Source organism: Panthera leo, chromosome E1 (genome assembly GCF_018350215.1).
Source record: "Panthera leo isolate Ple1 chromosome E1, P.leo_Ple1_pat1.1, whole genome shotgun sequence".
Lineage (NCBI taxonomy): Eukaryota > Metazoa > Chordata > Mammalia > Carnivora > Felidae > Panthera > Panthera leo.
In genome coordinates, this window is record NC_056692.1 from 24,910,360 (window position 1) to 24,936,889 (window position 26,530).

A 26,530-nucleotide genomic window follows, 5' to 3' on the forward strand; every position below is an offset into this window, starting at 1 on the left:
AGTTGAAAAAATGTCAACAGCAATTACCTATAAATACAGAGATGATGGGCTTTTTTTTGCTTCTTTTTATTTAGCTTTACTTTATAAAAACCTTTTTACAATAAACATGAACTATTTTGTAGTAAGGAAAAATTGCAACCTTTCATCTTATAAAATATCTTTTTTTTTAAAGTTTTTTTATTTTGGGAGAGACAGCATGCACATGTGAGCAGAGGAGGGGCAGAGAAAGAGAGAGGGAGAGAATCCCAGGCAGGCTCAGGACTATCAGCACAGAGCCCGACATGGGGCTCAATCTCATGAACCGTGAGATCATGACCTGAGCTGAAACCAAAAGGACGCTTAACGTCTGAGCCACCCAGGTGTCCCTAAGATGTCTTTCTTATTTCAAAAAATTAAATTCAGTACTTGGTGCAATTTTAAAGCTAAAGAGAATATGATTTCTAAATTAATCCAATCCCTTGGTTAGGAAATTATTTTAACAAAAATATTTCAATATAAACTAATTTGGAGAAACAAGGTGTCACTATAATGATTATATTAAAATGGGACATGTTACTTAATAACAATATATTTCAAGTGTCGGAAATTTCAACTATATAATGAAAAGTACACTGATTGAAACTATAAACTTACCTAATAATTTGTCCTTCTTCTTCAGGAGTAGCTGGTCTTAACCCCAGAACTATGTGACATACCTAGAGAAAAAAGTGGTAAATCAAACTTCACGGGTGCCAATGACTGGACTGTATAAAATTTCACATGCTCTGCATGAGTTCCATTTTGTAGATGGGAATCTGAATTAGCAGTAGCTTTCAACTGATGAATTATCAATGTTTGAACTTTAAACTTGAGCTGTTTGTTTGTTTTCTAAACAAACTATTTCAATGGAGGCCAACTTCCAAATCTCTGTGTGAGACAGGAAAGAAAGGAAGGGAGGGAGGAAAACGGAGATAGAGACAGAGACAGAAGAAAAGAACTATTTACCAGAAGATTTCATTAATACTATGTATTTTAAGATATCTCACACAGGGAATATTATTTTCTTTCCTGAAATCTGAAGAGCAAATCATGGCACTCAAGGAGAAAGGCGAGGGGAGATGCAGAGGATATAGGAGACAAAAAATATGGGTAGCATTTCAGTTTAATCAGTTCAAAGAGAAAAAATTATTGCCACTAATGCTAAATAAGCTTTTTAAAAATATACTTTTTAAGGCTCATTTCCTCTATGTGGCTTCTCTAAATATCATCAACAGATGTAATTTTTCAATATTTTCTCATGAAAAATTTCAAAAACACAGAAAAGTTTAAAGAATTTAACACTGAACATGTCATACCCATTATCTAGATTCTAACATTAACGTTTTATTATACTTGCATCTATCCATTAATTCATCCATCCTTAATTTTTGGATGCATTTCAAAGTAAATTACAGACAGTAGTACAGCTCTTTATAAATACATCAGCATGGCTAACATTAACCAGAGAGTTCAAGATCTGTTTACAGTTTTACCTTTTGAGGTGACATTTACGTAACAACAAAATCCACAAATTGGGTTTTTGAGATTTATCTATTTAGGAGTAAGTAGTTCATTGTCATTACTAAGTAGTAGTCCATTGTTTGAACACACCACTGTTTTATCCATTCTCATATTGACAGATATGAGCTTTTGAAACCTATTTTTCTAAGCAAACTTATAGAAAATGGAAATACACATGCTTACAAGTGAACAAATCTTAAGTGTACAGTTCAACAACTTTTCACAAAGTAGTATCTATGAAACCCAGTAAAAAAACAACTGCTATCTCACCCAAAGCCCACTTTGGGTTCCTTCACAGACACCACTGCACCTCTCTGATGTATCCACTATCCTGAATACTATCACCATAGAATAGGTTTGGCATGCTTTTGAACTTTTTGGTTTAGTGTTTTCAGCTCAAGTTTATGTAAGATTCATCCATGTTGTTGGGTGTAGCAATATTAGACTTATTTTCCAGTGCTTTAAAGTATACCACTGTATGCACATGCCACAATCTACTTACTATGTATTTATTTATTAATAAGTATTTGGGTCATTTTCTGGGGTTTTTTGGGCTACAACAAATAGTGATTTTAAGAACTTACTTGTAGGTCTTTTGGCGCCCAGATAACACCAGTTTCTGTAGGTTTTACATATGGAGTAGACTTTACGGGTCACCAGGTAAATATATGTTCAACTTTCATAAATACTGCCAAACAATTTCCAATGTGTTTGTAATAATTTACAATTATTACAAATTGTACAATTACATCCTATTGGCAATATATGAGAGTTCCAGGTGCTTGTTATCCTCACCAATACTTCATATCACTTAAAAACTAACCATTCTGGGGTATGTCTACTGAATTTCACATGTGGTTTTAATAAGTATGTCCATGATGACTAAGGAGCTCCTTTTCATTTATTAACTACTGGGACATTCTGTTTTGTGAAGCATCTCTTCAGGATTTTTTTTCACATTTTTATATTGAAGTTTTTGCCTTTTTCTCATTGATTTTTATTCTTTGTATGCCCTAGATACAAGTCTTGTCAGATGCAGGTTTCATAAATATCTTCTCCCACTGCATAACTTATCTTTTCACTTTTTAAATGGTAGCTCCTCACTTAAAAAAAAAAATGACTTGTTGTTTATTTAGCTTTTTGTTTTGTTTTGGGGTTTTTTTGTAGATATTTTATTTTTATTTTTTTTAATATATGAAATTTATTGTCAAATTGGTTTCCATACAATACCCAGTGCTCATCCCAACAGGTGCCCTCCTCAATACCCATCTCCCACCCCCCATCAGCCCTCAGTTTGTTCTCAGTTTTTAAGAGTCTCTTATGCTTTGGCTCTCTCCCACTCTAACCTCTTTTTTTTTTTTTTTTTTTTCCTTCCCCTCCCCCATGGGTTCCTGTTAAGTTTCTCAGGATCCACATAAGAGTGAACACATATGGTATCTGTCTTTCTCTGTATGGCTTATTTCACTTAGCATAACACTCTCCAGTTCCATCCACATTGCTACAAAGAGCCATATTTCATTCTTTCTCATTGCCACATAGTACTCCATTGTGTATATAAACCACAATTTCTTTATCCATTCATCAGTTGATGGACATTTAGGCTCTTTACATAATTTGTTTATTTAGTTTTGAGAGACAGAGACAGAGTGAGCATGAGTGGGGTAGGTGCAGCGCAGGGGGTGGGGTGGGGGAGGGAACAACAACACGGGATCTGAAGGAGGCTCTGTGCAGACAGCAGAGAGCCCAATGCGGGCTCAAACTAACTGTGAGTTCATGACCTGAGCCAAATGGAGACACTTAATCGACTTAGCCACCCAGGTGCCCCTAAAAAAATTCTTAATTTTACTGAAGTCCAACTTAGAAACTTTTGCTTTGTGGTTAATGCTTTCTGTGTCCTAAGAAGTCTTTGCCACCTCAAAGGCACTAAAATATTCTTGCAAATTATTTTCTAGATGCTTTATCTTTACCTTTCAAATTTATTAGATTTATAATCCCACTTGGATTAATCTTGATATATGGGTAAGAAGGAAGAATAATAATGCATTTTTCCCCACAGAGATACCAATTGACCCAGTACACCATTTATTGAAAAGATCACCCCTTCCCATATGCAATGCAAAGTCTTCTTTGTTATAAGTCAGGTGATCACATACATGTAGGTCTGTTTAAAAACTCTCAATAGTGTTCCACCGGTCTATTTGTCTACCTTCACGCAGGTATCACATCGTCTTAATACTACTGTTTTATACTAAGTCCTAATATCTGGTAATGTAAGTCCTCTAACATCGTTCTTTACATTATCCTGGTTGCATTTGGCCTTTTCCACTTCTGTATGTACTTAGAATCAGCTTGTCCAGTTCCACAAAAACAATGACAACAATAGGCTTTTTGGCATTTTGATTGTGAATGCGCCACATCTACAAACCTATTTATTTATTTATTTATTTATTTATTTATTTATTTATTTATTTATTTTTAAATATAATTTATTGTCAAATGGCTAACATACAGTGTGTAAAAGTGTGCTCTTGGTTTTGGGGATAGATTCCTGTGGTTCATCGCTTACATACAACAACCAGTGCTCATCCCAACAAGTGCCCTTCTTAATGACCATCACCCATTTTCCCCTCTCCCCCAAGCCCATCAATCCTCAGTTTGTTCTCTGTATTTAAGAGTCTCTTATGATTTGCCTCCCTCCCTCTCTGTTTATAACTAGTTTTTTCCCTTTCCCTTCCCCCATAATCTTCTGTTAAGTTTCTCAAGATCCACATATGAGTCAAAACATATGGTATCTGTCTTTCTCTGACTTATTTCACTTAGCATAATACCTTCCAGTTCCATCCATGTTGCTACAAATGGCATGATTTCATTCTTTCTCAATGCCAAGTAGTATTCCATTGTAAATATAAACCACATCTTCTTTATCCATTCATCAGTTGATGGACATTTAGGGTCTTTCCATAATTTGGCTATTGTTGAGAGTGCTGCTATAAACATTGGGGTATATGTACCCCTGTGAATCAGCACTCCTGTATCCTTTGGATAAATTCCTAGTAGTGCTATTGCTGGGTCATGGGGTAGTTCTATTTTTAATTTTTTGAGGACCCTCCACACTGTTTTCCAGACGGCTGCACCAGTCTGCATTCCCACCAACAGTGTAAGATGGTTCCCATTTCTCCACATCCTCACCAGCATCTGTTGTTTCCTGAGTTGTTAATTTTAGCCACTCTGACTGGTGTAAAGTGGTATCTTATTGTGGTTTTGATTTGTATTTCCCTGATGATTAAGTGACATTGAGCATCTTTTCATATGTGTCTGTTGGCCATCTGGATGTCTTCTTTGGAAAAGTGTCTATTCATGTCTTCTGCCCATTTCTTCACCGGATTATTTGTTTTTCGGGTGTGGAGTTTGATGAGTTCTTCATAGATTTTGGATACTAACCCTTTATCTGATAAGTCATTTGCATATATCTTTTCCCATTCCATCGGTTGCCTTTTAGTTTTGTTGACTGTTTACTTTGCAGTGCAGAAGCTTTTTATCTTCATGAGGTCCCAATAGCTCATTTTTGCTTTTAATTCCCTTGCTTTTGGAGATGTGTAGAGCAAGAAACTGCTGCGGCTGAGGTCAAAGAGGTTGTTGCCTGCTTTCTCCTCGAAGATTTTGATGGTTTCCTGTCTCACATTTAGGTCTTTCATCCATTTTGGGTTTATTTTTGTGTATGGTGTAAAAAAGTGGTCTAGTTTCATTCTTCTGCATGTTGCTGTCCAGTTCTCCCAGCACCATTTGCTAAAGAGACTGTCTTTTTTCCATTGGATGTTCTTTCCCGCTATGTCAAAGATTAGTTGGCCATAAATTTGTGGGTCCAATTCTGGGGTCTCTATTCTATTCCATTGGTCTATGTATCTATCTTTGTGCCATACCATACTGTCTTGATTATAGCTTTGCAGTAGAGGCTAAAGTCTGGGATTGTGATCCCTTCTGCCCCTTTGGTTTTCTTTTTCAATATTACTTTGGCTATTTGGGGTCTTCTGTGGTTCCATACAAATTTTAGGATTGTTTGTTCTAGCTCTGAGAAGAATGCCAGTGCAATTTTAATTGGGATTGCACTGAATGTCTACAAACCAATTTAAAGGGAACTGACACTGACATCTTCAAGATGCTGAGCCTTCCAATCCATAAATATGGATTATCTCCCTCTGCATTGGTTTTTTTTATTGCTTCTATAACAAATTATCACAAATTCAGCATCTTAACACAAAGTAACTTTATTATCTTATGGTTCTGTAGGTCAAAAGCTAGACACGGGTCTCACTAATTCAAAAATCAAGGTGTCAGCAGAGCTGCATTCCTTTCTGGAGATGAAAAGAACACACTTCTTTGCCTTTTCCAGTTCTAGAGTTCACCCACATTATTTTGCTCATGGCCCCTTCCTCTATCTCAAAGCCAACAAGTTTGCATCTCTAACTTTCCTCCAACGTCATCTCTCTCTCTCTTTCTTCCTTTCCCTCCCTCCCTCCCTCTGACCACAGCTGGAAAAGGTCCTCTACTTTTAAGGACTTATTTGAATTAGACCCATCTGCTAGGCTAATCTCCCTATCTCAGAGTCCTTAGTCCAATACATCTACAAAGTCCCTTTTACCATGTAAGATAACGTATGCACAGGTTCTAGGGATTAGGGCATGGATAACGTGGTGGTTGTGGTGGGCATTATTCTGTCTACCACACTCTTTAAAATTTGATACTTTTTGATAATGCACAAGACAGAACACCCCGATTATGTTTAGAATACTTCAAAATATTGGCCACTGAGTTTATGAAGGACTGAAAATAAAGATATTACCACAGGGATGGTTTTCCAATTTTGTTAACACTTACATATGTTACACTTAAATACCTAAAACACTCAGCCAAGAGGGATCTTGGCAAATAAAGTAAGAGTATAATTCAAGCTTTTATCACTAGACTTACCAACTAACTCTACCAATTTTAAGACACAGATAACAATTAAACCTTAGCGTAGCATAATATAACTTAGCATAACTTAGCATATCAGTCTTCTTACTCATATACTAAGTGAACATACAGTTTTAAAAGCATATTGAATATGAAATAAATACAGTAAAATATAATGTTAAAATGTAGGTGATAAGTATTCATGTGAAAAACCTTTTAGCTCTTCATAATATAATGTTAGAAACACACATACACAAAGGCAAATCTCAAGCATTTGGTTATTTATAAATTAGAGTCAGAAAAATACTGCCACTGCAAGTTCTTGATAAGAATGAGAAAAAAAAAAAAGAATGAGAAAATAGGAAAGACAATACAAAAGAATCAAAATGTTATGCTATGCAATAGCTACAAGATGATATAGGCATAAGCCTAAGTGATCTAAAAGTTATGAGATAAATAAGGATATTATTTTAAATGAGATAAAAATAGTTGATCAATTTTCATATTACCAATTTTCATATTACCAAGTCATTTCTGTTTGGAGTAGTGACTTATATTATTTTTGTACGTTTATATTTTATAAAGCCATCAAGTTAAAATCCCTGCTGAAAATTGTAACTGATGTGGAACAACTGATTGATATAAATGGATATTATAGGTTTATCAGATTGTGTGTGTGTATGTATACACACACACACACACACACGTGTATGTGTGTATATATATATATATATATATATATATGTGTGTGTGTATATATGTGTGTATATATATATATATATATATACATACATACGTGTGTGTATGTATATGTGTATATATACGTATATGTATGTGTATGTATACGCACGTGTGTGTGTGTGTGTGTGTGTGTGTATGTAATTAGTCATTAGCTATCAGGAAGAGACCAGTTTCCATTTATTCTAGCATAGCCATGTTTATTCTTTACATAAAACAGAAGAACATGATAGATATAAACATAACAAACTTCTGACCTTCACAGGGGTATAAGGAAAGAAAAATAAAATAAGGAATCTAAAATAGGGGCACCTGGGTGGCTCAGTTGGTTAAGCATCTGTCTTGATTTTGGCTGGTCATGATCTTGCAGTTCATGAAATCGAGCCCTGTATCAGGCTCTATACTGACAGTGTCAAGCCTGCCTGGGATTCTCTCCCTCTCTCTCTGCCCCTCCCCTGCTCGCTTACATCCTCTCTCAAAATAAATAAACTTAAAAAAAAAAAAAAAAAGAGGAATCTAAAATATCACTATTAAGTCAACTTAAATATTTGTGAAAAATTATAAAAAATGGAAACCATAAATTATTGTTTTTAATTGAAGCAAGAGAAGAACTACAACTAGGAAAATAGTTGAAATCTGGCAAGCCTTATGACTTAATGTTCATTCCTGGCACCTTTTCTCTCCTCCTTCTTCAATTTTTGTTTCTTCTAAAGAATTTTTTAAAAAATTTAGAAACAGCCTTGCAGCCAAGATAATCTCCTAACTGGAGACACTGTGTACATTGAAAATTCTACAGCTGCCTACTTATGATTCATCTTTCTGTTCACACTGCCTCACTTATTAGGAAGGACCTTTAAAAAAGACAACAGTGAAGAAAAATAAGAAATTATGATGGCTTTTGCAATCTAAATTATTATCTATGCATCTAACATGCTGGTCTATCATGAATTATAAGATAAATATACATAATCAGCTATATTCTACTTTTCTATCTCCCATGATTTTGAGATGCTTCGGTGGGCTCTCACCCTCTGTCTTAGCATCTTTCAGGTGTATACAGGATAATGTAGTTTTTTTTAATAATTTAAAAAAAAAATTTTTTTTAATGTTTATTTATTTTTGAGACAGAGAGAGACAGAGCATGAACAGGGGAGGGGCAGAGAGAGAGGGAGACACAGAATCTGAAATGGGCTCCAGGCTCTGAGCTGTCAGCACAGAGCCCGACGCAGGGCTCGAACTCATGGACCATGAGATCGTGACCTGAGCCGAAGTCGGACGCTAACCCACTGAGCCACCCAGGCGCCCCTAAATAATTTTTTTTAAATGTTTATTTATTTATTTTCAGAGAGAGAGAGCACGCGCGTGAGAGCGCACAAGTGGGGGAGGAGCAGAGAGAAAGGGAGAGATAGGAAGAATACCAAGCAGGCTCTGCACTAACAGTGTAGCCTCAGGGCTCAAACTCAGGAACCATGAGATCAGGACCTGAGCAGATATCAAGAGTCGGATGCTTCACCAAGTGAGACCTCCAGGCACCCCTACAGTTCTTTTTATAATATGCGGTTTTGTAGCTGAGTTGCAGTTATACTACACAATGAAACAGATGTAGAACTACTGGTACTATTACTCTCTGTACCTGTCATTTACTTCAAACCTACCTGGAAAAGGAGATTCAAAAACTCATTGGCAAGAACATTTTTCACGCTCCAAATCTGGTAGTCTTCTAGAGTAAGATGGCCCATCTGAAAGAGAAACAATGTTTAAAAAGATCTCATGTAAAGAATGTCCTCATTTTTACTGAACTTGAGTAAAATCTGATTTATTAAATGTATATTGGTCATTTTTATTTTAAAGCAAACAAATAACTTAAAGTAGATGCTGCATGTTCATCTGAAAACTAGGCCAGCTAGGATAAGTTTAAAAGCAACAAAACTCTCTCAAAGCAGTCAATGGTAATGAGGATAATTTATCATCAATAAGCTTTATCCTCCAATAACCTGGGAAATAATTCACATTATCTTCTGCTTCAAGGGTTATCTAGGGAAAACCACAAAAGGCTCTGAATAAAGTGGAGTATTTACTAATTAAAAAAAAATTTTTTTAGTATCTATTTCTGAGAGACAGAGCATGAGCAGGGGACAGGCAGAGAGAGAGGGAGATACAGAATCTGAAGCAGGCTCCAGGCTCTGAAGCAGGGCTTGAACTCACAAACTATGAGAGCATGACATGAGCTGAAGTCGCCACCTATTTACTAATTTTTGAAAGCAAAAAAGCAGACTCTGGATTATGTCCTTTCATTCTAACAATTTTCTACAACCTTCTTAGAAATATCTACCAATATTATCAGACTTCTTAGACATTTAAAGGAATTTGATAATAAATTTCTGATATATCAAAAATGAGTATCTATATAAGATTTTCCCAAAACAAATTTAATAATTTATAAGTTGAGTAAAGGCAGCATTTTTATAGTGTCAATGTGTACAAAAAATTCCATATACATATAAAGGCAATATAACCAAATATTTCTTACTGCTTGTGTTCACATAATTACTTATCAATCTTAGATGAATAATGTTTTTTGCTTTCATTATTTAATGATATTGATATGTTCTCTTTTCATTATATGCTAACCACATTAAGAAAAGATTTTCAATTACTACAGTTATGATTATTAGCTTTCACAATACAACTTCTTAGTATGTTAATATTAAATCCAAATTTAGTATGTTAATACTAAATCCAAATCCAGTATTACGCTTTTTTTTTTAATAAAAAAAAAAAGCATAATATTGACATAATCTGTCTCTAGTGAACAGCTTTGGCTGAAGGGCCCAAGTTTTATTCTGAACTGTTACTATTTCATTATTGTTGCTACATGGAGATGGAACAGCTAAATTAAATTATCTTCTTGTTAAAGTTTACAATAGAGCCAGAAGTAGAAACTCCATCTTACATAAATAGACAGCAATAATTCCTACTATTTATTATTCAGAAAAAAAAGTATTAAAAATTGTACCTCTACATGAGGCATTTTCTAACAGAAATTGTTGCAGGTTTCTACGCATATCAAATAGAAGTGGATACCTTAGTTTCTGGTAGAGAGAGGTAAACAAGGGAGACTATCTGTACTGCCAAAGCTCAAGCCCTATAAAACTCACCTCTGTTACTGAGCATTAGTTAATAAGCCTATGATGATTCCTTCTAGAATCATGATTGAAGAAAGAAAAAAAAAAACTAATGTCACTTATTTTATCTAAACCTCTGTAATACTACTGTAGTCTACATCCTACCAATCTGGTACTTGGTACATGTCAAAATTTGAAGGGAAAGGCTCAAAATAACTCAAATATGCCTCACATATGTGCATTATTTTCAACTTCACACGGTGACACAAAGACATTACAGTAATGTAAGCTATAGGAATAAACCTATTATAATATCCTTACTAATAAATGTTGTCAAACTAAAAAAAAAATAAATAAGAAGAATTTATTCTTTGTTAAGTATATGCTTACTCTTGGTATTACGTGATTATCCTGGCTGCTATTAAATAATTCAGAAGACATCATTATTAATACTATTAGAAAAAAATAATTTAGGAATATATGTATCACCCAAATTGAGATAAAAAATCATTTCTATCATCCCAGATATCCTATGGTCCTTCCCAATTAATCCATGCATTCCCCAAATCACTATTCTAATACCTATCACCATTTATCAGTTTTGCCTCTGTTTTTGAGTTTCACATAAATGGAATCACACAGTAAGTACTCTTTTTTGTGTGACTTTTTTTGCTCAATATAAGGTTAGCCCTACTATAACTTATTAAAATGGAAGAAATAAATATTATAAACCATAGATGTCAAGGGCTATGTCTATTTAATTTTTATAAAACATCTAGTTGTAAAATATAAGTTTATATATATAAACACTTAAGGAGCTGTTTAAAGACGGAATGGGCTATCTTTAGAGACAACTTCGTGGTACTATAACTGTAGGTCCAAATAAACCTTTGGTGGAAGTGATGCAGAAGGGATTCAAATATGTATATAAGCTATATATCCTAATTCATTGTACATGGTATTTTCAGAAAAGAATATAATTTATCCTAGCCCTAGCTAGACTCACCTTTGTGGTGTCATGTGCATTCAATATGCCTTCTACAATGTCAGATAGATCCGTATGTAATTCCTTAAAAAAAAAAAATCCAAAGGAGTAATTAGAAAAGAGTAGTTACATTTTATTATTCAATGGCTACAGAATACTGTATTTTAGTCAAGTATTGTTAATTTTTTTATTTAAAAAATTTTTTTAATTTTTTTTAACATTTATTAATTTTTGATACAGAGCATGAACGGGGGAGGGGCAGAGAGAGAGGGAGACACAGAATCTGAAACAGGCTCCAGGCTCTGAGCGGTCAGCACAGAGCCCGACACAGGGCTCGAACCCACAGACCGCGAGATCATGACCTGAGCGCAAGTCGGATGCCTAACTGACTGAGCCACCCAGGCGCCCCTATTTAAAAATTTTTTAATATTATTATTATTATTTTACAGTGTTATATTCATTTCAGGTATACAATACAGTGATTCAACATTTCCATACAACACCCAGGGCTCATGACCACAAGTGCCCTCCTTAATCCCCATCATCTATTTAACCCATTCCCCTACACTCCTCCCCTCTAGTAACCATCAGTCAAATATACATTTTTTTTTTTTTGAGAGAGTGTGTGCATGTGGGGGGGGGGGGGGGGGGGGGGGGAGAGGGAGAGAGAATGTGAAGCAGGCTCCATGCTCAGTTGGATCGCATGAACCTGGGATCATGACCTGAACAGAAATCAAGAGTCAGACACTCAACCAACTAAGCCACCTAGGTGCCCCAAGTATTTTTTTAAATTACCTTAATAAGTTCTTAGGTTTCCTTTAAAAAAAATTAAGACAATTTTCCTGTAATTTCATTCTTTACACAGTAAGTTCAGTTTATTAAATTTTCTAAGATACATTCTCTTTCCTATTTTGTACCTTCAGCTATGAATATTTTGAGTATGTAGCATTAATATAGCAACTCAAAATAATAACAAATCCTTTTCTCTCTCTTTTTAAATTCTCCACTCCACTTTCCTATTGGAAGTTTACATACAACAATATGTATACAATCAGAACTTACTGGTATATCATCAGTGCGGTTGTCCTTCCACACCTCTAAAAGTGCAACCACCATGTCTCTCAGTTCAACCCTGGAGAGAACTCCATCACGGTCAACATCAAATACCTTGAAACAAACTAAAGAAAAGAAACTCTTATGGAGGAAAATTACTTTTCTATTCTGAAGTACAATGCCTTTTACTAGACGCTGACCTAGCAAAATTAGTTTCTCAAGCAAGTATATTTGGATTAAGTTCTCATCTGGAGCAGACTATAATATGTCATTAAAGTCCTCTAAACTTGTAGGGCTTCCTGCATTCTTCGTAAATCTCTCTCTGAATCAGTACCTGGGTTACAGTCCTATGCTTTACCCAAATTTAGAGTTAAATTCCTTGCAAACTGATTAAAAAAGGGGGGGGGGGGAGTTACTATACAATAAATATCACAATATCTCACAGGTTTTGAGGAGGCAATTCAAGCCTTTATATTACTTTCTAATATTTAAAACTGATAAGTTGATTTTTATAGTGCTGAAAGTATTCCATTTACACGGAATATCAGCACTTTGCTAATTAGCTCCAAACAAATCACTATAGTTACCTTCTGTTAGCCCATCAGCAAAAAAAAAAAAAAAAAAAAAAAAAAAAGTTAAAAACAAATTTAAGGTGATAATTCACCTCATTTGAGATGCAAAATTTTGGCCTCCTTATTTAATATTAGAACTTTAATGGGAACAAATGATCTACCATAAAGTCAGATTGTAGTAATGGCATATCATCAGGGAAGAATTCTGAATTTTTAAAATTAAGTATCTATTTCATGTTTGTGAAGCTGTATTTTAGAAAGACAGTGATGATGACCCTAGTAAATACATTAGAATTAGGTTCCAATTAAATGTAAACTGCTCCATTTTCTCATATCTGGTTAAGATTTAACAATGTAATATACTTATGCTTGTAAATTATGCTACAATAACATTTTAGCTAGGTTAAAGAGACCATTTTAGTATTTAATAAAATTATGTTTTGATCATAAATTTCATCTTGCTAATAAAATATTAATGTATACAAGTGACAGAAAATGAGTTGTACTTTAAATTATGCAAGACACAAAATTCTCTATAGACTACCAGAATATATTTTCCAAATGCTTAACACTGTCAAATATATTGTAAGTGATATAGTTCATTGATCATGAACTGCAAATTCATCAGGAAAATCAATCCCATTATTAATCAAAAAGATCCCAAACTACTCCACAGTAAAAAAGAAGAGATGAGTGAATCCTTAAACTGACCTCAGGAAAACCTCAACATGAGACTAATATTTACGAACCTGACAATGTGATAAAAATTCAAGCCTTAATACACAGATGATTTTATATAGATGAATGCTAATTCTTTCTGTGTAGTTTGCAAATTTTGTGACAAAGTTTAACACACTTACATTTTTGTCTTTCAGCCAGGGGTCCCCTACAACAGGCTGATAACCCACAAGATATCTCCTTAAAATCTATGTGATTGTCACGATTTTCATCAAAAGCATTAAACAAACCTGTAAAATAGGAAAAGATACCATAAATCACAGCCAACAAGTCTCCTAATATTAATAATATCATGTTTATGAAAAGAGGCATGACTCCCACAAACTGGTCAAATTAAAAAAAAAAATTGTTTATCAGTAGCTCCTACTGCCTCAGGAAGTATTTTTCTCCTGGCATAATTAAAATTAAAACTAAAGACCATAGCAGAAAACACATTCCTATCATCCTGTGTTTGGTTATATTTGCCTGTTTGTCTCTATCTTCTATCACTTGTAACAGCTAAAAATGATGATGGCATGTAAAAAATTAAAATAAATTGAAAAAAATTAAGAACTGAAAAAATAATCAGAAATTACTATTATCCTTACTTAGATTGAGAAGAAAAAGGAAAAAAGGAGAAAAGCTGAACTGTATACTTAAAGATAATATATGAGCTCCCATAAACCTCTTTCATTAAGCAAAGAAAAACATGTTACAAACAAAAGAAATTCTGTACTGCAGTCTTCTTTGTAGTTTATGTTTTATAAATAAATACTTAAAATCAAAAACAAAAGAAAATTTGTAATCTTGTGGTTTTCAAACTTTTTAACTCAGGACTCTGAGATCAAGACCTGAGCTGAGAATAAGAGTCGGATGCTTAACTCACTGAGCCAACCAGGCAACTCTGGTTTTCAAACTTTGTGTAAAACATAGAAATGGAATAATTTTGTTCTCAAATAAAATGGTTTTTCAACCTGCAATTCTAAAAAGGTGAAAACACAATTGTACTGTTGAAGTAAGGTGGAAAAGCCCAGATCCCCATCTGTCCTGGCTCCCCCAATAAGTACTTCTAAAGTACCCCAGGAATCTGAAGAACACAGACTATATTTCAAGAATTCTGTGCCCTTAGTTTAAAGAGTAGAAAACTAAAGCTCAGATGGGGTTAAGTGATTTGCCAAAAGTAAGAAAAGTTAAGAAGAACACAACCCAAATATTCAGATCCCAAATATGATTTTTATGATATTATCCACAATTATTCTTTGTATTCCTAATTAAAAAAAAAGTTATAGCAATGAAAAGTTTAGAGCTAGCAAGAACCTCAGAGATATTCCAGGCTAGTAATTTTTAAATCTTTTTTGGTAGGGGGAAGGATATAGCAGTGGAACCTTCTTATGTAGAAGAAAAATAGTGGAGGCACTTGAGGTGAGAAAGAGGTGGACTTATGGGTGGAAACCTGGAGCTTTACCCACACAGTGGCCACCACCCTATTCCATGCACCATAGGCTAAGACACTTCATTGGAATACAGTGACTAACTTAGTCCAACTCATTTTATATTTGAGGATATTCAGGTGCAGAGAGAGCTAACCTGATTTATGAAAGGTTACACAGGTAGAATAGGAAGCTCAAGACTACAATCTTCATTCCCCTTTTCGTTTTTTTCCCACTAAACAATGCTATTTGCAAGAAATTTGCAAACTTATAACATTATGGCATTTTAGAGTTAAGATGGATGTAATGGTTAGAAATAAGAGATGGACTCAGGTGTGTTTGCCATTTGTAGAAAACAGACCTACCTTCACTTAGAGATGGACGAATGGGTGGTGAAACCAATGGGCCAAATGTCTCTAAATCAAATCGTCCAGTCCGGGATTGAGCCTTTAGCAACCAATAGCGTTTCTCCAGATCAATGATGTCTGATTCTTCCACTGAGAGTCAAATCAAATAACATTATAAAACCTCAGACTTCTCTTCTGGGCAGTTAGTTCATCCTGATCACATAACTTCCAAGGATATATTTTACTAATTTTCTGATTCAATTGTTAAAAATAATAATTACCTAAAACAAAACTCTGGAAGACAAATACGTTCTATCTAAAATGGCATGAGAATTAAATCTGAATTAATATAAAAGTGGTTTTAAAAATCAGGAAAAAATGTTCACAATTTCCCATTAAGTAGGCTGCTTAAACCCAACATGTAAAATAATAAACAACTGAGACATTTCTTTTTGGCTTCCTATACCACTTTTATCTATACTCCCTTTTCATAATTTTCAACTTCTATCTTGGATTTAAAGATTTTATATACATATTCGCTCCTGGTTACACTGTAAACATCCTAACAGCAGGATCCATGTCTGATTCATCCTGTCAATATGGTAACTACTTACACATTCAATACTTATTAAATAAATAAAAAAGAATATGAAAAAGATGCTATAAATGACAAAAGTCAATAAATGACAGATGAGGTAGGATAGGATTTACAATGTGATAAATAATAGGTGCATCATGAAAACATGAATGTCCTTCACCCCTCATACATCAGAAGGCAGACTAAAAAATTACAGATATGCTCCAACCACAGTTACATTTTCCATGTGCTGTTCCCCGCCACCCCCGCCCCCCCACCCCATGCAAAGAAGTAAGATTTAGAAAGCAAACAAAGTGAGTCCTTCCAGTGCCCTGGCTTTTTGCCTGCAATCACCTTCCAGACCTTGGCAAGATTGGAGGAACCTAAGCAGTGAGAGATTTCGCTGAGTTAAACAGAGAAGTTATAGTTCTGGGAGGTTAAGATAGCCGAAATTTGCAAAGCAGAATACTGGAGAGGAAAGAGTTATACAAAGAAAGAGCTCCAGAAATCTGCATAGGACTCTTGTTGAGTTTTGGCAGAATAGTAAGCTATGTATGTATATAGTGAAATTCATTTGAGGCTGGGCTAGGAGATACCTAAGTTTTGGCTAGCCAGAGTAGAGACACTTTCCTGAACACAGGGAGTAGATTAAGAAGGTCACACTTAATTAGAAGGGAAAAAACTCTAGAGTAAATGCTACTTCAGACTTAATAAAGCTTTAAAAAATTTTTTTTTTATGTTTATTTATTTTTGAGAGACAGACAAAGCACAAGCAGGGGAGGGGCAGAGAGAGGAGACACACAATCTGAAGCAGGCTCCAGGCTCTGAGCACAGAGCCCGACACTGGGCTTGAACCTGAGAACCATGAAATCGTGACCTGAGCCAAAGTCAAATAGTTAATGGACTGAGTCACCCAGGCATGCCACCCTAATAAAGCTTTTAAAAAAATCCTTGAAAATGCCAAGCTGATCCACAAGTAATTTACCGGCCTATCAAAAGAAAACAAATTCCTTTTAAAGGAAGAATCCACTTAGCCATAACATTCATAATGTCTAGCATCCAAAAAAATATGACACAAGCAGGAAAAAGTGATCCAAAATCAGGAAAAAATTAGTCAATACAAAAACCTATAGAAATAACAGAGACTTTGGAATTAGCAGACAAGGCTTTAAAACATCTATTGGAAACAGCTCAAGAATTTAAGGAAAACCATGACTACGTTGAGGGGAAAAGGGGGGGAACTAAAAAAGCACCAACTGATACTTTCTACTTATTTTTTACAATTTTTTAAATGTTTTTTTAAATTTATTTTTGAGAGAGAGACAGAGCGCGAGCAGGGGAGGGGCAGAGATAGGAAGACACAGAATCTGAAGCAGGCTCTAGGCTCTGAGCTGTCAGCACAGAGCCCAAGGCAGGGCTCGAACCCACGTACCGAGAGATCATGACAGAGCTGAAGTCAGATGTCCAACCAAGCTACCCAGGCATCCCCCAACTGATAGTTTTTTAAAAATATGTTTATTTTGAGAGAGAGCACCGGAGTCTGCATGTGTGTGCATGTGCACAAGTGAGGTGGGGGCAAAGAGGGAGAGAGAATCACAAGCAGGCTCCGTGCTGGCAGCACAGAGCCCGATGTGGGGCTTGATCTCATGAAACTGTGAGATCATGACCTGAGGTGAAACCAAGAGTCCAAAGTTCAACCGACTGAGTCACCCAGGTGCCCACCAACTGTTATTTTGATGAATACAAATATTTGAAATAAAAAATTCACTAGAGAATTTCATAGCAATTTAAAAACTACAAAGGAAAGATCAGTGAATATGAAGACCAAGCAACAAAAACTATCCAAATGGAAGCATAAGGAGAGAAAAAAACTGAAATATTAGAACCGTACTGAACTATAGTATCAAACAGCATAACATGCATGGGGTCCCAGAAAGGGAAGGCAGAAAATATCTGAACTAAAAACAGTTGAAAATTCCCCCAAATTTGATGAAACCTATAATTCCACAGATACCAAAGTTCAATAAATTCTGTGCAAGAAAAATTCAAAGAAAACCAAACCAAGGCAAGTCACAATCAAATTGCTAATAGAAAAAATTTAAAGCAGCAAAAAACAGAAGCAAAACCTACTACAAACAAGGGAACTATGATAAGCAATGATTTCCCTTCAGAAACAAGGGAGCCAGGGGTGCTTGCATGGCTCAGTCAGTTAAGTGTCTGACTCTTAGTTTCAGCTCAGGTCATAATCTCAACAGTTCATGGGGTTGAGCCCCATGTCAAGCTCTGTGCTGACAGCACCTGCTTGGGATTTTCTCTCCTTTTCTTTCTGACTCTCCCCCACTCAAAATAAATAAAAAGTTGAAAGAAAAGAAAAGAAAAGAAAAGAAAAGAAAAGAAAAGAAAAAAAGAGAAAAGCCAGAAAACAATGGGGGAAAAATGTTGAAAGAAAAAAAACCTGTTATTTTCATATTCTATATCCTATGCAAATATCCTTCAAAAAAGGGGAGGGGGGATGAAGAACTTTTTGGACAGACCAAAGCTCAAAGAATTCATCAACAGCAGAACTGCATCAAAAGGAATATTAAAGGATATTCTTCAGACTGAACACCAGATAGCAATCAGTATCTATCTATCTATCTATCTATCTATCTATCTATCTATCTATCTATCTATCTATCTATACAAAGGAATGTTGAAAACAGGAAATGCCCAGTCTTTAAACTTCCATGGGGCGGATATCACTGACCATACAAGATTTTGGATAGGAGCTTGATGGCAGCTTTGGTTAGACTAAGTTTTTCTTCAGTTCAAATGCTTTGAAAACTGAGTTCAGATTTCTATTCAAGAGAACCCAGAAACTGCTAGCTTTTGAAACTAGGGGTCCATAAACTCCAGCCTGGAGGCTGCATGCATGTTCATATAAATAGTGTTTTATTAAAGCACAGCCACACCATTTACTAACATATATAATTTATGGCTGCTAACGTATTACAATGGCAAAGTTGAGTAATTGTGATAAACAGATATATGGCCCACAAGTCTGAAATATTTACTATCTGCCTTTTTTAAGAAAAGGTTTTGCCAATCTCTGTGTTAGACCTTGAAAGTGCATGACTGCAAGACTTCAAAACTGAGACTACACAAAATGACAGCACCTAGGGACCAAAGAGCCTTGAGACTGTGACCCTTCAAGAGTCTGAGATTTTAAAATTGTTAGGCCATAAAACTGTAAAATCAAGAGATGTCTTTTCACTTCTCAGCCTGCCCCCAATCAGCAAGATTTCCACCTGAGAGAACTGGGTGGCAAAAATTATCTTTGTATGTAGGGTTCCTTCAGATTCAAATCTGAAACAGGTTTCTCAAAAGTTTGGCTACTTTTTCTTCATTCCAGCACAACTTGTCCTCAGGCAGGCTCACTCCCCTGCCAGCCTTACTTCCAACCTCAGCATCTGGCCTGAGATTTGAAAACACCCTATATACCCTTGATCACCCAGGAAGGGCTTTGTCTCTCTGGAGTTTCACTTTCTTTTCTTTTTTTTTTTTTAAAGTTTATTTTCATTTATTTATTAATATTTATTTTATTTACTTATAGAGAGCAAGCAGGTGAGGGGCAGAGAGGGGACAGAATCCTAAGCAGGCTCTGCCACCAGCACAGAGCCCGATGTGGGGCTCAAACTCACATACCTTGAGATTGTGACCTGAGGTAAAATCAAGGTCAGATGTTTAATCGACTGAGCCAACTGGGCACCCTCTTTTTTTTTTTTTTCTAAGATTTCTTTGTATGCAATGGCTTTATTATTTTTTTTTTTTAGTTTATTTTTGAGAGAGAGAGAGAGAGACAGACAGACAGACAGACAGACAAGTATGCACACAGCAGGGGAGGGCCTGAGAGGGAGACACAGAAGCAGGCTCCAGGCTCCAAGCTGTCAGCACAGAGCCTGATGCAGGGCCCCAACCCATGAATGGTAACCTGAGTCAAAGTTGGACATTTAACTGACTGAACCACTCAGGTGCCCCTGCATGCAATGGCTTTAAAGAAGAGTATGATTGTTTCGTCTATGTAGTGATTTCATGTTATTACAGCGTAAGTGAAAGTCTTTTATACCCTTCTACTTCCCAACCTAAAGCAGAACCCTTCAATTAGCATTTAACATGAATCTGAAAATTCTCACCAGTGCAATAAGATATAAATATGAAAGTACAATATTAGAAAAGAAGAAGCAAGGTTATTCTTTGTGTAAAGCAGAATGCATATCAAAAAACTCAGTTTTTTACAAATTATAATTGGGTTTAAAAATCTATAAGGATACAAAAACATATACAAATATCCATGCTTTTCTTATATAACAATAGCATGTAAGAAAATATAAAAGACAAAAAACACAAAAATAGCAATTCCCCACAAGAAACAAATATCTAAAAGTAAACTTTAAGATATAAATGAAACTTTTATGAAGAACACTTTGTAACTAATATTACAGATCTGAATAAATGAAGAAGCATACCATGGCCCAACAGGGCCTTGATAGAGGCATACCATGGAGTTAAACAGGGTGTAAGATCACACTGTGAGGGTGGTATAAGAGTAGAGATCTGAAGGAGGCAAGGGGACAAATCACAGAGAAAAAACTTTCTAGAGAACAAGGAAGGCCTCAAGATGAAAGCTTGCTTAGCAAGCTCAAGGAAAACAAAGAAGATCAGAGTGGCTGAAATGGAGTTAATGAAGGGGAGAATAATAAGAGAGTAGTAGGAGATAAAATCAAAGAAAAAATGGTCAGATTATGTCATTGTGAGAACTATGGGGTTTTTTTTTTAATGTTTATTTAATTTTAAGAGAGAGAGAGAGCAAGAGAGAGCAAGAACAAGCAGGGGAGGGGCAGAGAGAAAGGGAAGAGAGAAAAGGAAGACACAGAATCCAAAGCAGGCTCCAGGCTCTGAGCTGTCAGCACCGAGCCTGAAAGTGGGGCTTGAATTCATGAGTCATTAGTTTATGACCTGAGCCGAAGTCGGATACTCAACCTACTGAGCCACCCAGGTGTCCCCCTATAAAACTTTTTTTTTAACGTTTATTTATTTTTAGAGAGAGGGAGAGAGACACAGAGCATGAGTGGGGAAGGGGTAGAAAGAGAGAGAGGGAGACACAGAATCCAAAGGAGGCTCCAGGCCCTGAGCTTCAGCACAGAGCTAGATGCGGGGCTCAAACCTACCAACTGCAAGATTTTGACCTGAGCTGAAGTCGGACGCTTAACCAACTGAGCCACCCAGGCGCCCCACTTCACGAAATTTTATTTTACTTATTTTTTAATGTTTGTTTGTTTGTTTATTTTGAGAGAGAGGGAGAGACAGAGTGTGAGTAGGGGAGGGGCAGAGCGAGAGTGAGACACAGAATCCGAAGCCCGACGCGGGGCTCTAACTCACAAACCGTGAGATCATGACCTGAGCCAAAGTCGGACGCTCAGCCGACTGAGCCACCCAGGCACCCCTAAAAGAAATTATATTCCTTTTACTTGACTTCCAAGGGGCTCCCTGGACTTAAAGCTAATATCTATTTTCCTTTCCTACCTCCATTCTTTTTTTTTTTTTTTAAGTTTATTTATCCATTTTGATACAGAGAGAGGGAGCAAAGCCAAGTGGGGAAGGGGAAGAAAGAGGGAGAGAGGGAATCCCAAGTAGAATCCACACTGAAAATGTGGAGCCCAATGTGGGGCTCAAACTCACGAACCTTGAGATCATGGCCTGAGCCAAAGGTGAACACATAAATGACTGAGTGAACCAGGAGCCCCCCCTACTCATTATACTGCCCTGATGCTATGCCTAAAACCTAAAAAAAAAAGAGGTTGTTACTTAAAAGATCTAAGAGTAAAATTCTTTTGAAAGTAAAATATAAAAATAACACTGCACTAGGAACATAGAATTTTGTGTAATTATACATCAACAGATGGAAGAAATGAGATATTCAGAAAGCCAGTATTGTAATTTACTCTGAAGCAGAAGAAAACTCATGGAAATGACCACACCTGCCATAGGCAAAAACAAAAAAGGCCTTGACAATATGTACCTGGGGTCAAGTACACTGGTTCTAACTTGTCCCCATTTTACAAAGAAGAATGCTCTCTTGGGAAGTTCTTAACTTTGCTATCTCCAGAATAGTCCTCTTAATGATCCATAAAATCTATGAACAGGAATTCTAAGAGTGACAATGAAGTTACCCTACACTTTGGCATTTAAAAAGAACTAATTACTTATTAATTATTAAAAGTAACTATACACTGAGGAACAAGATTACTTGTTTTTGTCAAATTACACAAAATCATTGTTCATAGTTTTAAATAATGGGCTAAGTTCATTTTTAAAATTTTACAGAAAAATCATCAAGGAAGATTATGATACAAAAAAGATAAAATTTTCATACAAGAGTACACACTGTCATAGATTCTCTTTTGTAACTAAATATCAAATATACTACATTCATTGACACTGTAACCTCCTGATGAATCCACCTTTGCAAAGGTCCAATAATTTTGAAACTAAAACTAAATTTTAAAAATATGCAAAACTTCTACATAAGTACATAGTTTTCATTTTTTTTTAAAACAGAGGTATCTATCAAATACCTATATAACTGAATTTACTAAAAAGGAATATTTAGGGGTTCCCAAGTGGCTCAGTCAGTTGAGCGTTCGACTTTGGCTCAGGTCATGATCTCATGGTTCATAGTTTCGAGTCCAGAGTCGGGCTCTGTGCTGACAGCTCAGGGCCTGAAGCCTGCTTCAGATTCTGTGTCTCCCTCTCTCTCTGTCCACCCCCCACCCCCGCTTGTACTCTCTCTCTCAAAAATAAATAAACATTAAAAAAAGTTAGTAAGGAGAGTAATCACAGGAGTCTGATATATAAACTGAGATAGCACTACTGTTTCCTTTTCCAAAATAAGATACCTGGTCACTTCATTTACAATGTATGAAAGAAAAAGAAACCTTTTTGTTCCTGCAGAGAAACTGCTTTCTCAAATTCTAAACTTTCTTCTAAGTAGTAGATCTACATATAAAAAATCTGACCCTGAAACAAAACAAGGAAGACAGTAGCCTTGACAGAAACTATGTTCTCATTTGAATACTTCTAGGTACTGACCATATGCTCAACAAGTACTTCTGATTAATTAGTGTTTATACAATACACTAAATTAGAAACACACACAAATCACACTGACTTGACTCTCAAAATTTTTTACCTTTGATAACTGTTTATAAATCTCCTTAAAAAGCACAATTTCTTTGCTAAAGGAGAAATGCGGAGGGGCGCCTGGGTGGCTCAGTTAAGCATCAGACTTCAGCTCAGGTTATGATCTCATGGTTCATGGGTTGGAGCCCCGCATCAGGCTCTGTGCTGACAGCTCAGAGCCTGGAGCCTACGTTGGATCCTGTGTCTCCCTCTGTGTCTGCCCCACCCCTGCTCACTCTATGTCTCTCAAAAATGAATAAAGGCTAAAAAAAAAAAAAAAAAAAAAAAAAAAAACCAAAAAAAAAAACTTAGAAAAAAAAATGTGGAAAGATGTGTTGAATATATTTAAAAGAAAAAAAAAAAGATCAGATCGTCATGGTCACCAATTAAAACCATGCTTTACAGTTCCCTCTTACGCTTATGTGATCTGTTCATATTTTGGTTATAGACTGCATGCAATTCATCATCAAATATTTGCCAAAAGCAGGCTAAAATAAATTATATATATTATTACATTAACTGGCAACTGAAGTGCTGGGAAGAGGGAAGGGAACTAACTTTATTTTCACTTAAAGAAGTTAGAGGTAATGACTGCAATAATAATTACTCTACTTGCAACTCATAGATCAATATCAGAACTTATATTTTACTAGCTAAATACGAATGAATCTATCACCCATCTAAAAGTATAATTTTTTTCTGGTTCACAACAGCAGCACACCATACTCCCAACATTCTAAATAATTCCTGGCCTACACTTGGGCCATCCTAATCAAGTCCCATCTTACCAGAGGTTCCAGCTGCAGAAATAGCTCTTTAATGCCAGAAATGGGTTCTCATTAAAAACAAACAAACAAAAAACTGGCAAAACATCCAAGCGTTTTCAAACAGTAACACATTTCTTGAACACTGTTGAGGAAGCAACCTGTTCACAAATGCAACGACCTTCTGAGATCTACTTAAAATGGCTGTAATCCTTACATCTCGTACAACCGATAAGAGGATAATGAAAAAGGGACATGGAGATTTACTAGGGGTTTATGGTCAAAGAATCATTGACATACTTTTTCTCTTATTGAAAGAAGGTGCCAGCAATGCCAGCTAAAATGTTGCAAGGGAATATAATAACACACATATTTTTAATTGAGATAATAAATGCTAAAATAGAAACAATATAAATTTAAATTAGACATCAAAAGAATAATCAAAATGCATTCAAAATTAGCCCAAAATACTACATTAATTACCTCAAATCCACTACTAAAAAATCTGAGTTATTCATCAGGCTTATTCATTCTTATGATACATTTTAAGGAAATTCCAAAAGTTCTTTCTTAGTTTATTTAGAGACACGTTTACACGAAAGAATAGGCACAAATATTTTCTTCCAAAAATATGGCTAAATTATATGAAAATATCAATATTAAAGAAAATAACTCTCAATTCATTTTTATCTTGTTAGTTTTTGAGAGAGAGAGAGAGAGTGTGTGCACACACAAGCAGGGGAGGGGCAGAAGGATAGAGATAGAGAGAGAATCCCAAGAAGTCTTCACATCCAGCTTGGAGCTCAATCCTACCACCAGCTATGAGATCATGACCTGTGCTGAAATCATTGAGTCAGATGCTCAACCGACTGAGACACCCAGGCACCCCTCAATTCATTTTTAAAACATAGTTCTTAAATCATAGTTCTTCTACTGCCCAATTCATTTCTAAGTATCCCAAGGGGGGAAAAAAAGGAAATTGGAAAAGTGAATCTGCAAGATTGTCTGAAGTGAGTCTGAAGAAAATGGTGCACCACAACCACAACTCCTTCTATCTCAATTAACAAGTTACTCATAAAAGATTGAAGAATAAAATGACTGTGTGTCCATAAACTGCCTTCATCTCAATTTTGGCACCTAGTAGCCATCTGATCTTGAGAAAGTTTCTTTAACTTCTCATAGTCTTAGTTTCCTTAGTTTTAGAATATGAATAAAATGAACCTCAGAGAGGGCACAAGGATTAAATGAGAGGATATACAGAGTGCACATAGTGCCTTCTTTAGTAAGTGCTCAATCTACACTAATTAGAACTCTCATAAAGAGAAATTAAGAAAACAGTCCTGTTTACAATTGCATCAAAGAGAATGAAATACCTAGGAATAAATTTAGTCAAGTAGATAGAAGATCCGTACTCTAAAAACTGTTAAGACCTTCTTTAGTATTATGTTTAGATTCCTTTCTCTTTATTTTTTGTGGGTATCTATTAGTTTTTGGTTTGTGGTTAACGTGAGGTTCATATATAATACCCTATATATACAGCAGTCTATTTTTTTTTCTTTTTTTTTTTTTTTCAACGTTTTCTTTTAATTTATTTTTGGGACAGAGAGAGACAGAGCTTGAACGGGGGAGGGGCAGAGAGAGAGGGAGACACAGAATCGGAAACAGGCTCCAGGCTCCGAGCCATCAGCCCAGAGCCTGACACGGGGCTCGAACTCACGGACCGCGAGACTGTGACCTGGCTGAAGTCGGACGCTTAACCGACTGCGCCACCCAGGCGCCGCTACAGCAGTCTAAGTCTGTGGTCACTTAAGCTCAAACACATTCTAAAAACACTACATTTTTACCATCTACTTCATATGTTTTTAACACTATATTTTACTTTTTATTCTGTGTATCCCTTAATTATTACAGAAATAGTAGACTTTACTACTTTGTCTTTTAACCTTCATACTAGCATTACAAGTGGTTGATCCCCTACCTTTACTGTATGTTTGCTTTTACAAACAGATTTTTCTGTTTCATAATTTTCTTACTTCTAGCCATGGCCTTTTCTTTTTCACTGAGAGAAGTCCCTTTACTATTTCTTACAAGGCCAGTTTAATGGTGCTAAACTCCTTTAACTTTTGTTTGTCTGGGAAACTATCTCTCCTTCAATTCTGAGCGATAACCTTGCAGATAGAGTATTCTTAGTTGTAGGGTTTTTTCCTTACAGCACTTTGAATATAACATGCCACTCCCTCTTGGCCTGCAAAGTTTCTGCTGAAAGATCAGCTCATGGTCTGATGGGGGTTCTCTTGTATTTGCTCTTACCACTTTGAAGTTTCTCTTTTATCTTTAATTTCTAACATTTTAATTACTATGTTTCTTCATGTGGATCTCTTTGGGTTCACCTTGTTTGGAAAACTCTGTGATCCCTGAACCTGGGTGTCTGTTTCCTTCCCCAGATTAGGGAAATTTTCAGCTATTATTTCTTCACATATGTTATCTACCCCACTTTCTCCGTATTCTTCTT

General features: G+C 35.8%; 1 protein-coding gene and 1 long non-coding RNA gene across 4 annotated transcripts in view; one reads left to right on the forward strand and one right to left on the reverse strand.

Moving 5' to 3' along the window:
* Positions 1–26,530, reverse strand: part of USP32 (ubiquitin specific peptidase 32) — a 251,311-nt gene that overhangs the window by 74,117 nt on the left and 150,664 nt on the right. For both annotated transcript variants that reach the window (XM_042914568.1, XM_042914569.1), the window contains exons 6-11: positions 15,478–15,609; positions 13,826–13,933; positions 12,403–12,518; positions 11,362–11,424; positions 8,886–8,969; positions 634–695 (exon numbers count right to left, since the gene is read on the reverse strand). In XM_042914568.1, the coding sequence (XP_042770502.1) occupies positions 634–695; positions 8,886–8,969; positions 11,362–11,424; positions 12,403–12,518; positions 13,826–13,933; positions 15,478–15,609 (565 nt within the window). The remainder of the gene's footprint in view (positions 1–633; positions 696–8,885; positions 8,970–11,361; positions 11,425–12,402; positions 12,519–13,825; positions 13,934–15,477; positions 15,610–26,530) is intronic.
* Positions 1–26,530, forward strand: part of LOC122205925 — a 129,010-nt gene that overhangs the window by 11,288 nt on the left and 91,192 nt on the right. The gene's annotated exons all lie outside the window — the stretch shown is intronic.